This window comes from Cyanistes caeruleus, chromosome 11 (assembly GCF_971803275.1).
Source record: "Cyanistes caeruleus chromosome 11, bCyaCae1.hap1.1, whole genome shotgun sequence".
NCBI classification, from domain to species: Eukaryota; Metazoa; Chordata; class Aves; order Passeriformes; family Paridae; genus Cyanistes; species Cyanistes caeruleus.
In genome coordinates, this window is record NC_141711.1 from 15211821 (window position 1) to 15228023 (window position 16203).

Sequence of the window (16203 nt, forward strand, 5' to 3'; positions counted from 1 at the left end):
GAGGCTCCAAAACACAAACTTCTCCCTGGACTGCCACACTCCTAAGCACAGAGAACTCAGTTGTGCACAGAAACACACAGTTTTACTGAAGAACCTCTCTCCCAGAGTTTCTTCAGCAATTGCACTGCTGGCTCACAAGTCTCTCAAGTCACACCAACAATCTCCACCGCTAGCAATGAGCCACCTCCAGTGCAACAGGAGCTTGAGCATTTCCTTGGTAATTGCCCTCACCAGCCATAAAAATGTCACTAAAACACAGCAAGAAATGCTTTGGCCATTACTAATTCACATGTACACTGATATACGCAACGGGTGAAAGGCTGTCTACCAAAAGCTGTAAACAAGGACCACAGGTGTCACCCACTCCAATCTCCCTACACGAACAGGTTTTACTCACATCGGACATAATACACTCAAAATAAAACAATGCATTCTCTCACACGGCTCGTTTTCTGCCTGCAGGCAGAGGAGAGCTAAAAGCCAATAGATACCACGGGTAGTACTTATTGCTATCAGGATCTCCCACGTTTCACCAGAAACACGAAACACGGTAAATTTAGCAAAGGGAACAAGGGAAGGAAACGCAGCCAGAATTTCCCCCGGTTACCAATCCCACTGAAACCTACTACGGGATGGGAAGAGGGGGCTGGCAGCAACCAGGCACTGTAAAAGGGCATAGCTGCCAAAAAAAGCGAGAGGGACAACACATCCATCGTTTTAACAATACCGGGACAAGAAGCAAAGATACCAAATATATAATTTCCCCGAAGCGCCGGAGCCCCTGCCCGGGAGCTGAGCTGTTATCTCCAGCAGGAGACAAAGAAAAGCCCTTTCCCGGCACCGGCCGACAGGACCGTGTCCCGGGCCCGGCCCGCGGTGCCGCCACAGCGGGCAGGACCCGCTGCTGTGCCGGGCCCGCCCCGGTAGCGGCCGTTGTCACCCCGCGGGCCCGGCCCGGCGCCGGGACGGGGAACGCGGCGGGAACAGGGTGGCAAGGGCCGAGGCGCACCCGGGACAGCGGCCGGGCACCGGGACGGCGACACGGCCCAGGCCCGGGGCAGGTGACAGGGGCAGGCGGCGCTCGGCGCCCCGGGCCCGGCGCGGCGGGGCCGCTGCGCGCTCGGGTGGCGCCGCCACACAAAGGGAGGCAGCGGCCTCCAAGCTCCGGCCCGCGCCCCGCCCGCGCCGCTTACCCCGCTGGCTCCGCTCCGCCTCCCGCAGCCGCGGCCGACCCGGGGTGGGTGCGCGGGACCCGGCGCGGCCCGTCCCGTCCCGTCCCGCCGGTACCGCCCGTCCCGACACCGCCGGTGCCGCCGCCGCCGCCGCTGCCGCAAAGCGCGCCCGGCCGCCCAACGCGCCGAGCCCGCGCGACACCCCGGCGGGGCAGCGCCGGCGCGCTTTACGGCAGCGGCCGGCGGCGGGAGCACGTGGCGGCGCCATGAAGCGGCCGAGTGAGCACCGGGCCGGGCACCGGGAGCGGCACCGGGACGGGCAGGGAGGGCCGGCAGGGAGAGGAGGGCGCGGATGGGGGCGGTGGCTCGGCACCAGGGGGTGGCGGCCGCCCATGGCCAAACGAGCGGCAGCGATCGAGGACGCGGGAATCGGGGAGTGGGGCTGGGGGGAACGGCGGCGGTCGGCGGGGATGTGTGTGTCGGTACACGGCGCTGACGGGCGCGGTGCGTTGCAGAGCTGAGGAAGGCGAGCAAGAGGCTGAGCTGCCACAAGCGCTACAAGATCCAGAAGAAGGTGAGGCCCGGCCGAGCGCGGCCCCCAGCCCTGCGTTTGGCCATTTTGGAGCCGGTGCATTGATATTTCAGCCTTAAACTGAGAAGGTTTTCTTGTGCCTGCCTTCAGATCAGAGAACACCACCGAAAAGTCAGGAAGGAGGCCAAGAAACGTGGACACAGAAAGCCCAAGAAAGACCCCGGAATTCCCGGTGCTGCGCCGTTTAAGGAACAGCTTTTGCGGGAAGCCGAGCAAAGAAAGCAGAGGGTAAAATACAGTTTGTGGTAAAGAGGACAAGAACCGAGACCATCCCTTTCTTTAAGGAAGCTTTGTGTGCATAAGTGTGCACTCGGAGGGGCAGTCATGGCAGATTGTAGATGGTCCCAGTAGACTCGTGCTTTGGAAAAATAATATATTTATTTCCAGCATTGTAAAGTGTACAATGATTTGCTCTTTTATTTTTAACCTCACTTCATTTCCAAACTGTGCATGTGAATATGCTGGAAGTGTCATTTCTAATGCAGTCAGAATTCCCTGTGGTGCTATCAGAGTTCTGGGAGTTAAATCATGGTGTTATGTGATTGCACAGAAAATGGGGATCTGCTGTCTCCAGTGTGGATTGGTGTGATGTGGAAATAGCATCTTTATCAGCTGTAGTGGTGGCAGCAGAGCTGCTGTTTTGGGATCAAGCCTCTAGGTAGGATGCAAAAGAAAGAGTTCCTGCAGTCACTTGGACTGTCAGGACTCTTAACTGAACTGTCCCAGGAGCTTGGGTCAGAAATGGGGAGAAAGAACATTTCTTCTTTACCACCTTGAAAGATGTTTTATCTTGTCTGGGTTTTTGTTTCTAATCAGCTTGAAGAACTGAAACAAAAGCAGAAGCTCAACAGGCAGAAAGAACATGAAAAGAGGAGGAAGCTGGAAGCTACAAAGAGTGCAGATACAATCAAGGAGAAAACAGAGGGAAAGGTAGGGGCCTGTATGATTTTAATTCCTTGAACCTGTAAGTCATCCTGAAACTGCACCTTCTTAAGCAGCATGTTACATTTTCATGCTGAACATCCACACAAGAATTAGACACTAATTCTCATTTAAATAATTTACTTTTCATTTGCTTTAGGAATCCTCTGGCAAATCAAAAGGAAATACTAAAAAGGTGCTGAATAAAAATTCTAAGAACTCATTCTGCAGGGAGCTCATGAAGGTGAAATTCTTTAACTATTTTTATATCATTAAATGAGAGTCAGCAATAAGACCACTTGTTATTTTCCTGTTTTTTGTATTACTGTTTAGAACACAAAGTTTGTCTATGATAAACTAGAACCCTGAAATAAGGGATTTTACAATAGAAAGTGTTTACAATTATTTTTGTAAGCCACAGCTGTACCAGAGTTGTCATCTGGTCTGTCATGTCTTACTTCATTCTTGTCTTTTTCTGACCCAGGTGCTTGAGGCCTCAGATGTGGTTCTGGAGGTTTTGGATGCCAGAGATCCAATGGGCTGCCGGTGTCCTCAGCTGGAGCAAGCTGTCACTTGTTCTGGAGGAAACAAAAAGCTGTTGTTGGTTCTGAACAAAATTGGTAAGAAACACAGGTTTTCTCAAAGGGATACTGGCACTGTGGTTCTGTGGTAGGTGAGCTATGAGGATTTTAAAGGAATCCGAGATTCCATTGAAGACATAAGATCCAACTCTGAGCTCACGGAAAAGCTGGAAAATACCAAGTTACCAGCAGCTAAATAAATAAAATAAAACAAGAGCAAAGGGAACTTTGTAGTAGAGTAGCCTTTGCAAGGATTGTGGGATAGTCCTTCACAGAACATCATTCTGTACCATACAGCTTCTAGCAAGACCCCAGCATGAAAAACCTGATACAGAGGCCATAGATGTAATTGTGATGTGTTCTGCTAAGGCAGAAAGAGACTCTGTGTGCCTTTGGGGAATGTACCCAGTACTTTATACTAGAGTTCTCAGACAAACGTTATTTATCATGATGAGATTAATTTAAGAAGTTAAAGAACTGCTCTTCTTTCCAGATTTAGTGCCAAAGGACAACGTAGAGAAATGGTTGAATTATTTGAAGAAGGAGTTTCCAACAGTTGCTTTTAAGTCAGCAACAATGATGAAGGACAAGACTATGGTAAGAGCACTGCAGGCTGTCCCATGAGAAAGTAGTGTTTGCAATCATACATGTTGAAACATCTTTAAAATTCCTTTTCCCCTGATTTGATTGCACTTCTGTGACTGATGGATGTGCCTTCACACTTGGACTGAGCTTTGCAATACAGTGGGGGAATTCTTACCACTGAAATTGCAGTAGATGAATAAATCTAAGAATCCATATTTTATCTTCTGTAATAGCTCCTGACCATGGGGTTTTTTTTGCCTTTGAATCCTGTAGCAGGTACAGGTCACAAAAAGACATGGACGTATTGATTTCTCAGAATCGTCTCAGTATTTTGGAAGCAAATGCCTTTCAAAGCTTCTTCAAGAGTATGGCAAGACCCAAGACAAAGCCATTCAGGTTGGGGTAGTGGGTAAGTGTTTGGGGAAACAGGAGGAGTTTCCTTCTCCCATAAAGCTTTGGGATCATGTATTAGAGACTGGGTAAAACTGCTGACACCTGGTTTGCTAATTGTTCATTGATCTAAGGCTCTCAGTGTTGTACTTCAGCTGACAGTGGTCCATGGTGCACTTCCATGTGTAGCATGGGGATCTGTGGCAGCACAAGGAAGGCAGGATATGTGCTTCCCTGGCACTGCCTTCCTCATGCCTGACAAAAATTCCATGGAATGTAGCACCACAAATCCTTCAAGTGTGAGAAATGAGGATACATTCTTTGTCTTACTTCTGTAGTGAAGACTTCAGATCCAACTCTGATCTCACACTGATGCTTACCTTAGCAAAGATACCTGGAAGAAATAGTTTTGATCAGTGTTAAAAAGCTGTTTTCTTATTTAACTTAAAAGATTTATGTGATTTTTCCTCAGGTTTCCCTAACGTGGGAAAGAGCAGCATTATCAACAGTCTCAAGGGAAAACGTGCTTGCAATGTTGGCCTAACAAGAGGTGTTACCAAGTAAGCTCAGTCTGATAAAAGCTGTTCCTTTCCTTGTTTGTTGTGTTTCAGTTACCTTGAGTTTGTGCTTCAGTCCATTAGGGGCAAAGCACACCACTGTGCAGTTTTAAATGCACAATAAAATTTGCAAGATGAAAGGTATTGATAAGTGTGATGCGAGCTCTCTTCAGGGGATACAGTGCATAAACTTGATGTTTTGTTTGTTTAAATTTCTATCCTACACAAAGCACATGATGACAAAACATTGAAACTGACTGTATGAAGTACATTCAATCCAACACTGAGCTTTGTGTCTTGCATCCCTTACCATTACCAGTCCTTCACTGATTATCTGCTCACAGCGCATTTCTCTCTGAACAGGTCCATTCAAGCTGTGCACCTTGATAAGCAGACAAAGATGCTGGACAGTCCAAGTATAATTCCAGATCCTTCCAACGATGCCCTGGCTCTGGCCTTGAGAAGTATCATAGACCCTGAAGGATCAGTCCCAGCAGATGTGCTTGAAGGAGTAAATGCCATCATAAATCACTGCAGTAAGCAGCAGGTGAGCTCCAGCTTTTTTATACATCTCTAACTGCATCAGACTTCTCTGTAGGTTTCTTAGGCCCAATAATGAAAGTTCATTTTGCTTTAGCTAATTCTGATTAGTGTTTGAACTGCTGTCCCTAACCATGCAAAGTGCCAATGCTGAGTGTGATCCTTCATCCTTACAAACAGAAGGCAGAACCAGCACGCCATGAACAATCAGGACAGCCAGAGTAAACAGCATTGCTTTTAAAAAGACCTCAGCACCACACAATCAGAGTGAAAAATGATGATATTTTCTGTGTCCTATGGTTACAGTGAAGACCTCAGATCCAGCTCTGATTTCACTCTAGTTTCAAGCAAATTAACCTAAGCCTAATTGCCTTTCAGTTCTGTGAGAAGTGTTTTCACAGACCAGTGTGCTGTCTCTCTACACCCACGAGTCTGGGTGAATGACAGATGAGTTTGTTGATGAAGTAGGCATTTTGCTTTGTAATGTTTACTCCCACATGCAAGAGAAAAACACTTACTCTGTCTTCACTGTCATCCAGCTTTATTCACTCTTTCATTCCTTAAACTATGAGAAAAGTGGGCATCTCTTTCTAAATGTGCCATTTTCTTTTACCCTAGGTAATGATGCACTATAATATCCCAGATTTCAGGGACCCTGAAGAGTTTTTATCTTTGCTGGCTCACAAGAGGGGCATGCTGAAAAGGGGAGCTGTTCCTGACATAGAAAATGCAGCTAAATTAGTGCTTTGTGACTGGACAGGGTATGTGTGCTGTGAACTTTCCTTTATGCTGCTCACCTTTTTCTCACTGTTAATCCAGCACCACAGAAACACCGAGTCCAGAAAAGTACTTAAAAAGGAGAGGCCGCTTTTCTCCCTTCCTTTCTCACAGTTTACTTGGTTAAAGAACTGGATTGTCCAACAGATTTAGAGAATGCCATACACAGATAATTTTCTAAAGTAGTGAAGGATACATGAGAAGAGTCAAAGCCTGTTGCACATTACTTCATAGACGGTTTCTGTAGTGGGATTCTGCTTTCCTCTCAAATACCAAGTCCATGTTGTCCTCTTCTAGACAGGAAAGGATTGGGCAAATTCTATTTCTGTGGAAATTTAGGGTGGCTCTTATATTTTCAGGGTAGGAATAAATGTAAGTCAGATTCAGTTACTGACTATCTCCCTTGCTCAAGTGGCTCAACTGCTTTTACAGCTCATGGTTTTGCAGGTGACCTGTGGTGACAAAGTGTCCCATTGGTGTTTCCTCTTGGGAGTGGGCTATCCACTTAATACTGTTAACAAATTCAAATTTAAATAGCTACTGAACTGCTGTTAAGCAAATGATGATACACAAGTAGTTAGGTGGAGCAGTTTGAGAGCTTTATGCTCTGGGGGTCTTTTTTAAATACAGTGATTTATCTGTGTTATCTTTAGTTGTTTTTTAATGCTGATTTTTATTTTTTCAGAGCCAGAATAAAGTACTACTCACAACCTCCAGGATTTCAGAAACTACCACCCTACCTTACAGAACAAAAAATAGCTGAAATGCAGGAAGGCTTTAATTTAAATAACCTAGAACAAGAAAACAGGAACACTGTTCAAGGTAGGACAGTTCCTGTAATAGACTACCATTAACCATAGAGTCACAGATTGACCTGGGTTGGAAGGAGCATTAAAGACTGTCTTGTTCCAAACCCCCTGCTGTGGGCAGGGCCACCTTTCACTCAGACCAGATTATTCAGAGCCCCCTCCAGCCTGGCCTCGAACATTTTCAGGGATGGGGGAGCCACAGCTTCTCTGGGAAACCTGTGCCAGGGCCTCACCATCCTCACAGTAAAGAATTTTTTTCCTGCTATTTAATCTAAACCCACTTAGGTAAACTTATCTATACTCAAATCCATGTTTTCCAGTTTCTAGCAGTTTTTTGTAGATGCCTCAGGGAAAGCTTTTCTCAGACAATTGTCTTTGCCTTGGTGGCAGAACCCTGTGTGTGAGCCCTGTGTGTGGCAGGGAGGGGGCAGAACAGCAGTGTCCCCTCTCAGGGGCTGGGCATTACATCTGTGCTGAATGACAGGGACTGAACAGACACTCCTGTGTTTTCTGCAGCTTTAAAGCACCCCAGTCCAGCAAGCAGCATTGCTTTTCAGTCAGCTGGAATGACAAATGGGATAATAGAGGAAAATAAAGTGATAGAGGAAGAATCAGAGTGGCAAGACATGGAATTAAGCAAGGAAGAGGAGGAAGAGGAATTCACAGAAAGTGATGACGATGAAGATGACATGGAAGATGATGGTGATGATGATGATGTCAAAGAGGTAAATTAGGGTTTCACTAGGGTTGGGCTTTTTTTCCTAAATTAAGGAAACAACATTGTTCCAAGTCACTTGGCCTCAGCAGTGAGGCTCAGCTATACCAGGGGACATCCACACTCTCCCCAGGCTCTGTTAGGTTTAATTTGCATGGGAGATTTCATTAATGATGTTTAAATAATGTCTGACCTCTGACTTGTAGGAAAGCCAAGCTGAGGTCACCAGAAAAGCAAAGCCTGGAAAACAACAAACGAATCCTACTGATTCCAAAGAGCAGAGGGCAGGTGTGTATTCAGAACCCTGGCTGAAGGATGGGCTCTGGTACCTCCAGGATTTGCACTGGTTTCACTAACACATGATTGTCTCTTCACAGAAAATGAACGTTCCAGATCAGTGTCCTTCAGCTTAGATAAACCAGTAGATGAAGATGATGCCTATGATTTTAATACAGACTATGTGTAACAAATCAGGCACTATTTGGAGAGCTGCTACTGGCTTTCAGAAGAGTCAGGAAGACTGTGGTTGGAGCAGAAGCTGGAGGAGTGCTGCAGAATCAGAGCTGCTGAAGAGACTCAATTGTTGCTGTGTCAGATAATGTACATAATAGTGCATCTCCCGTGATAGTTCCAGATTTTATACAGGTCTAGGAAAACTGATTGTTATTAAGCTTTGTCATAAAGTTTATTTCCTATATTAAAGCCTATTAAAGAAATTCCCAATAGACTCGCTTAGTCTGTTCATTTTGCCTTATAAAAAGACCTTTCAAGAGAATAAACCATTTGACTTTGAAAAATAAATGTTTCATTCTAGTCATATTCAAATAACTAAATTCCATAGGAAATTTTCATTTCTGCACAAAGTCTAAAGTTTCCTAGAGGATTACACAGATCTTACCCCTTGATCATGACATTAGACTGACTTTTCAGTACATTTTTGCAAAACCTGGAGAATTTTCACATGTAAAAGTTGGCTAGAAAATGTTCCTTATTTCAGCTAGATATAAGGTACTTACCCTGAACACTTATGTTCTGAACCTTAGCTTGTAATGGTAAATGAGATTTTATTTGTAATCCATCTCCACTGGGGAACAAGTTCATTTATCTTACAGTGCTCTCAAAGAAGAGTTGTTTCCTGATGGCACCTGTTACACCTGGCAATAACTGGTAAATATAAAGCAAAACACTGCCCTGTGCAATCAGAATGTGCTGCTGTGCTCAGCCTGTAGCAGAAGTGGGAAAGACAATTGCCAAGAGGCCCTGCAGCTGCTCAAAGAATGAAGCGTTTACAATAAACACCTCACACTAAATATCTCCTGTGCATCTGTTTTCTTCCTATTAACAGAAGTATAATTTCTGTGTTCTTTGAAATTAGTGTGTTTTCCCTCAATGTATGCTGAGGCATAGATTCTCTTTGGCAGCTTAAAAAGGTGTCAAGTGCATACACAAACAGGCAGTTCCTTTAAGCCTGATAAAACAGCCTGCTCAGCTGAACTACATTGGTGTCAGATAATCCAAGTAAAATCTTTAAAAGTTGGCAAATGAATTTACTTCCTTACTCCTAACTGCTTCAAGGACAAGAATGGTTCCTGTTCTAATGGTTCATCAAAACCCAGGAAAATAAACAATAGGTAACAAACCAGATTGGGGTATCCATGACAGAAACAGAACTACAGGCAGTAACGGCAGTGAGAGCAGCAGTTTGAAATCCTTCTAAAGCAGAACTAAAACCATATTCACAGTCACGAAGGAGACCTTTACTGCTGCTGCCCTGTGTTTCAGACCTCAGCTGTCACTGCATGAACACAAAGCCTTTTGTCTGAACATCCTCCACTGAGGGCTCTTCACAAGCTTGAGTGCAAACCTCTATTAAATGGAGTAGTTGGCACAGTGGCTGCTGGGATATATCAGCTAATAATAACTATTACTCAATACAACTGTAGAAAAACAAACCAACTTACCTATAGCACAGGTGATATGAGCAGCTGGCTGCAGAAGGCATAGGCATCTCATTTGATGAATTTCCAGATGGGGAAAGGCACAGCAGGAAAAACTATAGCAGAGCATAGCTCACTCAAGAGAACTATGAGGAACTCAAGAACAAAATTAATCCATAATTAATACAGCCTGGTCCCCAAAAATAAGTATTAGAAGCAGATTGCTTTCACAAAGATCCGATCGACTCACTCTGGCTTTTAATCACTTGCTACTATGTACAAAGGAAACACCTCCTATATCAAGTCTGGGATTAGATTGCCATTTACCTGAGACTGGAGTCAACATGTTACAATTAGCTTTATTTTTGAACAAAGTTTCATCCACCACTTTACAAAAAAATGGTTTAGTGTTCACTGGCAGTTAAACCATTTTGCATAGTGAAATAATACTTGAAGGATTCATCTTTTAAAAAGGATTCACTTTTGCAGAATTCTGTAAGAAAGACTTAAACAGAAATGGTTGGGAGGACAGTTCATGCAAGAAAGCATTGTTGAGGGAATTATTTCACAGGATAACAAAACAAAAAACAAAACAAAACCCAGGCAGCTCTTAATTACAGTACATTGCTGTGCAAGATTTGCTGGTGCAAGCACCAACTGAATTTGTATCTTATTCTTAGAAACTTTGTTTCTGTAATTAACAAAATGATCCCCTGCTAAAAGACTTGTAGCAAAGAGCAAGAGAACACAACTGAGATTACATTAACAAAAGTGCTTGTTTGTGGAGATCTTCCCTTGTTTTCTGTAGTGCTGCTGGAGTAGCATCTTGTGTCACACAGGTGACATGAGCCTCCTTTGGACCTTTGCATTTCAGAACTGCACCTGAGTAAGTGCATCACCTTGTGCTCCAGAAGACAAGGTCGGCTCTGTAATACAAGTTGGCTAAAAGAAATGTTCTGCTTGGCTCCAGAAGTTTCCTGAGAAAACGTCATCATTTATTCAAATGGACTACTTTGCTTCATAGGCTTCCGAGTGTCTGCGGATCAGGTTGAACTTGCCTGCAGGGTCAGGGACATACCACTTCTCCCAGACTTCTGCATAGGAAGCTGTTCTTCCCCAGGGTTTGAAATGTCCATTCCAATGGAGCAGCTTGGCAGCTTTCACAAACTGAGGAGAGTACCTTTTCCCAGCACTAGACCCTTCAATTGAAAAAGAAGAATTAGTGTTTAAAATAAAGGCAGCAGACACACCAATGTGGAAAATGTTAACTTCAAAACAAAGGATTTAACAAAGGAAATCTTTTCATTTATGGATAAAGGAGGTAATAGGGGAGGCGGAAGTAAGAGCAAAGTGAAAAACAGGTGCAAGTAAATGTCATTTTGATCTCTTTGTGTCTATTTTCATATACTGCCTTAACTTCCAAGTTCTTTAAAACCCACTTAACACCCAGATGAATTCAGCAGCCTATGTATTGTTCATCAGAAACATATCCTGAAAAAGCTCTCCCAGCACTGGTGTTTCACCAGCGGAACAGACATGAATGTCTGCCTTTCTCAATAGTTTTGGAAGAAACACCTTGAATCACATCAGATACAATATATTTGTGGAAAATGAGAAGGATTTTGTGAGTCAGTTCAAGAACTAGCCCCTAGGAGTTTGAGAAAGACTCAGGTCCACAAGCCCCAAGATGGAATTGCAAAGCTATTTTTTCTAATGAACTAAGGATAGAATAGGGGAATAAAAGCTCACTTTGCTACATCATCAACAAGGTGTCCAGCTATAGACCTGGAAAAACACCCTGGGGGAGCAGCATCACAAATGCTTCATACGTACCGAGATGTCGGACGTTCCACATGGGATCAATACTGGAATGTAGCTTATAAAATACAATTAGCAGTGGAGGTGTTGTGATGCTGCCAGCCAGAGTCTTACTGTAGAGTTCCTCTCTGGAAGTTGAAAGGATGCTGATCAGTTGTTTTCTCAGCACACATACAGCCCTCCATTCAAGAGGGAAACACCACCAGCAGAACCCAAACCCTGGTACCCCCAGCCTGGGGTACTTACACCACATTAAGTGTCATCCACTTTTCCAGCTGTTTAGTGATGTTCTGTAATTTCCACTCAGTCAAATTGGCAACAAAAACTCCGGGATTGAAAGAGCAGGTGTTGGCTTTCATGGCGAGCTTTCGGATGGTTTCTTTTTTGTAATCTAAAAACCCAATGTAATTATACTGGGGGAAAAAAAAAGAGAGTAGAAATTAGCTTAAAATATATAGGGAAATTCCTAAAGAAAAATTCTACACAACTCACAACAGACAGGTGTAAGTTGAAGTTGCTAGAGTAAATATCCCTTCCTTTCAAATGAGAGAAAGAAAGCTTAAGAGGTGTAACGTTTTAAAAATATGATTATGTAGACTACATATCTTAAGGAATGCTGCATGGTCTTAATAATACCACATTATTAATATGGTACCAGTTCAGATAAATTCCTTTTCATACATTCAGAAATGAAAAATTGTCTCTGATGTTCCCAGACCTCCTGCTGTTCCACAATGAGAACTGCTCTCATTGTAAAGCACAGCAAAAATTCTAAGTAATTTACTGTGCCTGAACAGAAACTTCAGGTCCCATTTGTAAAACTGGTTTGGGCAGGGACAGTCATATGTTTAGGTTGACAGCATTTGGAACATTCTCAAATGTCTGAGATCCACAGTATTGTTATCAAACAACAAGATTAAAACTAACCTGATTGCCTGCTCCACGGACAGCAACTTTACTACTGGTTGAGTCACAGTCATCTGAAAATGCAGCTGCGTGTCCAGGTTTCAATGGAGTGTTGTAAAGTTCAACAATATCATCTGGAAAATGGAAGAAAGCACAGAAAAATCAAAAGCTATCCTGACTAAGTGCCAAGTTAGGCTTTGCTCAGTCCATTGTTACAGCAGATAAAGCTACTCAATTTAACCCAATTCACTCATATTTACAAAGTTTGTACAGAAATGTTTGGGTTCTGTGAGAGATACTGACCTCAGCATAAGGCCAGTGGCAGCTAACAAAGGTCCCATACCTTGCACTATTACATCATCATCCACATAGATGACCTTCTCTGCATGAGGTACCAAGTTGGGCAAGTAGAATCTTGCAAAGGTTAACTGTGAGAACAGAAAAGCAAGAGAAGTGAAGAATTAAATGAAAAAATTGCCCAAATAAATTGACTGATTTTTCTGGCACTTATCTACAGCTTTAATGTCCAAGACAACTTCTATCAAGGAAGTCAAATAGGCAGCAATATCCTACAAATTATTTAAAATAAACAGGTTCCATCAATTCCTGATCTATGTAAGAATTTGTTATTTCTCCACATAGATCTGTAGCATCCCTGAGCTGCTGGCATGCTTGACATGCCACCAGCTGTCTTTCACTGTGGCTAGCAGCAAAAAATGATGCTATGAATGCATATATAGATATTCAAATCCATCTTTCAATATCAAGATATTTAATTTCACTGAAATTTAGAAATTTGATTATGAAAGATTGCTTCTATGTTATGATCTCTAGCTGTGTTCAAAAGCCAACATTAAAATATATTGTTATTAACTACTAATTGCAAAAGGTAATCAGCATCATCCTCACTGGTTTGAAGGTGTCTGCCTTTTGGGGATCCACTTGTACTTTGCCTTCTAAGACACGAGGGTCAAAATCCAAAATTCGGTATCTCATATTTTTCAGAGGAGGGCTCCTCAACCACATCCTGCAAGCAGAAGAAAGGCACAGATCTTGTTAGATGAGACAAAATCAAGGGAAAAGCAGGAGATCCAGCTAACAATGACATAGATCTTGATGTGGCCACTCACTTCCCTGCCCAAGAAACACATCTGGGATGTAATTGATGCTCACATTGTCCTGTGTGGCCACAGGGGCTAGTCCAGGGTCAGCAACTGCACACCTGGGACATGTGTAAGGTATGAGGTCACTTCTTGTTTTATCAGAAATACACAGGCCTGTTATCACAGACCCTTCCTGAAACCATCAGTGTGGACAGAAGAGGGTTAGAATAACACAATCAGAAATGTAGAGAAATGTGATTGCCAACATTTGAATTGCCTAGATGAAATGTAGAAGTACCTTTTACAACCCTTCCACCAACAAACTCCAACCTCACTGGTTGGATATAAACCCACTGGAAAAGATGGGGTTTTTTTTCCAACCCTGAAAGCTGAGCAGGAGGAATGGTGGGACTCCCACAGCAGCCCCATCAAAAAGCTGCCATAAGCAGCAGCAGATGGGACTGGGAGTCAGGGGAGTGCAGTCCCAGGAAAAGGCAGCTTGCTCTCCTCTCAGAAATACAGTTCACCCTGTTGTGGGAATCCAATGAAAAGATCATTACCTCAAGTGATCCACAGTATCATTCAAAGTAACAATGTGGAAAACCACGTTGGATTTGGTGTGCTGGTAAATGCTGTTCATGGCTGCAATTGCACCCCCAAGCCTCTCATCTGAGGCTGCGATGACCACAGAAATCTCCTTGTCATTCCTCTCATCTGTCAGCCTCTGGGGAGCTGCAGGAATGAAATCTATAGGCTGAAGTCCTAAAGGACTCGGATCTGTGGAGTAAAAATTACATACTTGTTTTTATTATTATATATTATTATTACCACACTAAAATTCCCAACACTTCAATTATTTATGCTATACACTTGGATGTCTGAGCTGAGGGGTGGATTACAGTAAACCAGTATCAAACACTCAAAGCACCAGCTTTCAAGAATCTGAGATGATAATGAATGAAATAACACCACATTTACAGAAAACTGCACACATTTAACCACACATATTCACATACTGGAGAAGGTATTAAAAGGCTGAGCTACAGTAGTGTACACTCACCCCAAACCACATGGTGGGTTCTGTCTGGCTAGAGCAGGTGTTTTCACACCAAATCTTTTTATCATTTTTTTTTTTAAATTAAAATAAAATCCAACATACCTGACAATTCCCGTCTCAAGAAGTCACTAAGGCTTAGGAAGTTATGATGAATAACTAGCAAAAATATGACAACAGCCACTATAAGGATGGAAATGTTCACTGAAAATTAAGAAGAAAAATCTTTATCAATATAACCAGAGAACTGAGAAACTCAGATACAAAAGATAGACAAGCACATATACACGTACCTTTCCTTAATGTCATTTTTCTGTTCTTATTTTATTAGCATAAGGTTCCTGAAAACCTGCAAGAAACAAGATAAAATGTTATATGTTTCTTTCCATACTTAATTAGCAACAACATTCTGGCGTTTATGAGATTTTAACAAACAGCATTATATGCTTTAAAAGCATTACGTTCTCTACATAAAATACATATATTAGAATTTCAGCTGAAGTGTCACCACACAGAACAAATCACCAAAGTGGAAAAGAAGGCAGCACCATCATGTTATAGAAGGGGGTAGAAACACAATACCAATGTAATTTCGGTAAGAAATTCAAACATGCTCGTTCATTGTTTAAGGGCCGAGGTGAAATCAGAACAACAGGTGTGTATCCTAGCGTGTGAAGGAGCTCTCAAGTAACACACAGAAAACTCTCCATCAATACGCAAAATTCCAGAACCGGTGAGAGACTTGTGAAATTCCTAAATGAAAACACCTCAGGCTGGTCCGTGACTGTTACATGTATCAGAACCACCTTCCTTCCCGCTGCTGCATTTCACCCCCAGGGCAGACACAGCAGCGGAGCCCAGGTGCCTGCCCCGAGCTCTGTTTCGAGCACCACCGCGCTGCTGGCACGGGGCGGGACATGGAGCTTTGCCTGGGGAGCACAACGCCACGTCCCGCTGTGCAATTCCCAGCGCCAGGGCTGAGGCGCGCACGGACGCGGCCGGTGCCCCAGCGACACGCGGCAGCCGGGCTGGGGGCAGTGACAGAACGTCCCCTGCACAGGGACGGTCACGGACAACAATAAAACACGCACGGCGCCGCTCCGCCGGCTCCCCGCAGCGCACACCGCGCTCCCCGGGCTGCTCTACGGGCACAGCCCCGCTCCGGGGCCGGCGGGCCCGCGCCCGGCTCTCCCGCACCGCCCGCGGCGCCCCGGCCCCTCACGGACCGTCCGCACGCGCCGCCACCGCGGCAGCGCTCGGCCCGCGGGTGCCCGCTCGGGTGCCTGACCGCCGCCAGGTGCGAACCCGCACCGCGCCCACCCCGCCGCTCTGCCCGGCGGCTCCGTGAGGAGAGCCCGAGGCTCGGGCGGGAGGGCGGCCAGCGGGCTGCCGAGCCAGTGCGGGCTCCCGACAGGTGGCCCCGCGGCGCGTCGCACCTGCGGGGGAAGGCGGCTCCGCCGGGGTCTTGCGGGGCGAAGCCGCCGTTGCCGAGGAGACTCGTCCCGGCCGGTGCGGGGGAGCGGAGCGGCCCCGGAGCGGCGGCGACAGCGCGGAGGCGATGGCCGAGGCTGGAGGCGACAACCCCGGCCGACGGAGCTCTGGGCGGGGCGGACGGGGCGTGTTTCCGGCCAGCTCAGCAGCCGCCTTCCGCTCCGCCGCGACGAGCGCCGGTGGCTGCGGAGAGGCCGCGCCGAGCCCCGAGAACAGCAGGGCCCCACCCGGGAGCGTGCAGACTGCTGCGAAGAG

The 16203-nt window shown here is 45.2% G+C and overlaps 3 protein-coding genes and 3 non-coding genes across 9 annotated transcripts in view; 4 read left to right on the forward strand and 2 right to left on the reverse strand.

Moving 5' to 3' along the window:
* PBRM1 (polybromo 1) overlaps positions 1-1345 on the reverse strand; it is a 56220-nt gene extending 54875 nt beyond the window's left edge. The window contains exon 1 of one of the 4 annotated variants that reach the window (XM_086845561.1): positions 1194-1345. The gene's annotated coding sequence lies outside the window, so the exon portion shown is untranslated. The remainder of the gene's footprint in view (positions 1-1193) is intronic. The other 3 variants (XM_086845562.1, XM_086845568.1, XM_086845555.1) reach the window with 3 other exon arrangements.
* On the forward strand, positions 1299-8366 carry GNL3 (G protein nucleolar 3). Its single transcript, XM_086845580.1, has 15 exons — positions 1299-1451; positions 1688-1746; positions 1855-1992; positions 2581-2694; positions 2846-2929; positions 3170-3305; positions 3760-3863; positions 4125-4260; positions 4714-4801; positions 5162-5345; positions 5957-6099; positions 6801-6937; positions 7441-7649; positions 7846-7927; positions 8017-8366. The coding sequence occupies exons 1-15, from the start codon at positions 1439-1441 to the stop codon at positions 8103-8105; spliced, it is 1716 nt and encodes a 571-aa protein (XP_086701706.1). The 5' UTR covers positions 1299-1438; the 3' UTR covers positions 8106-8366.
* Positions 3361-3433, forward strand: LOC111935354 (small nucleolar RNA SNORD19). The gene has a single exon (XR_002867659.1). It is a non-coding gene; the product is annotated as a small nucleolar RNA SNORD19 (small nucleolar RNA).
* Positions 4543-4616, forward strand: LOC111935355 (small nucleolar RNA SNORD19). Its single transcript, XR_002867660.1, has one exon. It is a non-coding gene; the product is annotated as a small nucleolar RNA SNORD19 (small nucleolar RNA).
* On the forward strand, positions 5020-5095 carry LOC111935357 (small nucleolar RNA SNORD69). Its single transcript, XR_002867662.1, has one exon. It is a non-coding gene; the product is annotated as a small nucleolar RNA SNORD69 (small nucleolar RNA).
* Positions 8367-9915: 1549 nt separating the features above from the next.
* GLT8D1 (glycosyltransferase 8 domain containing 1) lies at positions 9916-16061 on the reverse strand. Its single transcript, XM_086845581.1, has 10 exons — positions 15894-16061; positions 14751-14806; positions 14563-14661; positions 13964-14180; positions 13210-13327; positions 12644-12728; positions 12322-12434; positions 11641-11807; positions 11410-11522; positions 9916-10775 (listed from the first exon to the last, which is right to left on the reverse strand). Exons 2-10 carry the CDS (start codon positions 14764-14766, stop codon positions 10585-10587), a joined length of 1119 nt encoding a protein of 372 aa, XP_086701707.1. The 5' UTR covers positions 14767-14806; positions 15894-16061; the 3' UTR covers positions 9916-10584.
* Between the last annotated feature and the right edge of the window lie 142 nt (positions 16062-16203).

Coding starts and splice junctions, on each gene's coding strand:
- GLT8D1 (XM_086845581.1), bottom strand. Junction 14,181..14,562: donor CTTGAGACGGGAATTGTCAG/GTATGTTGGATT, acceptor TTTACTCCACAG/ATCCGAGTCCTTTAGGACTT. Junction 11,523..11,640: donor TGGATGACACTTAATGTGGT/GTAAGTACCCCA, acceptor TTCAACTTCCAG/AGAGGAACTCTACAGTAAGA.
- GNL3 (XM_086845580.1), top strand. Junction 3,306..3,759: donor GTTGGTTCTGAACAAAATTG/GTAAGAAACACA, acceptor TCTTCTTTCCAG/ATTTAGTGCCAAAGGACAAC. Junction 6,100..6,800: donor GTGCTTTGTGACTGGACAGG/GTATGTGTGCTG, acceptor TTATTTTTTCAG/AGCCAGAATAAAGTACTACT.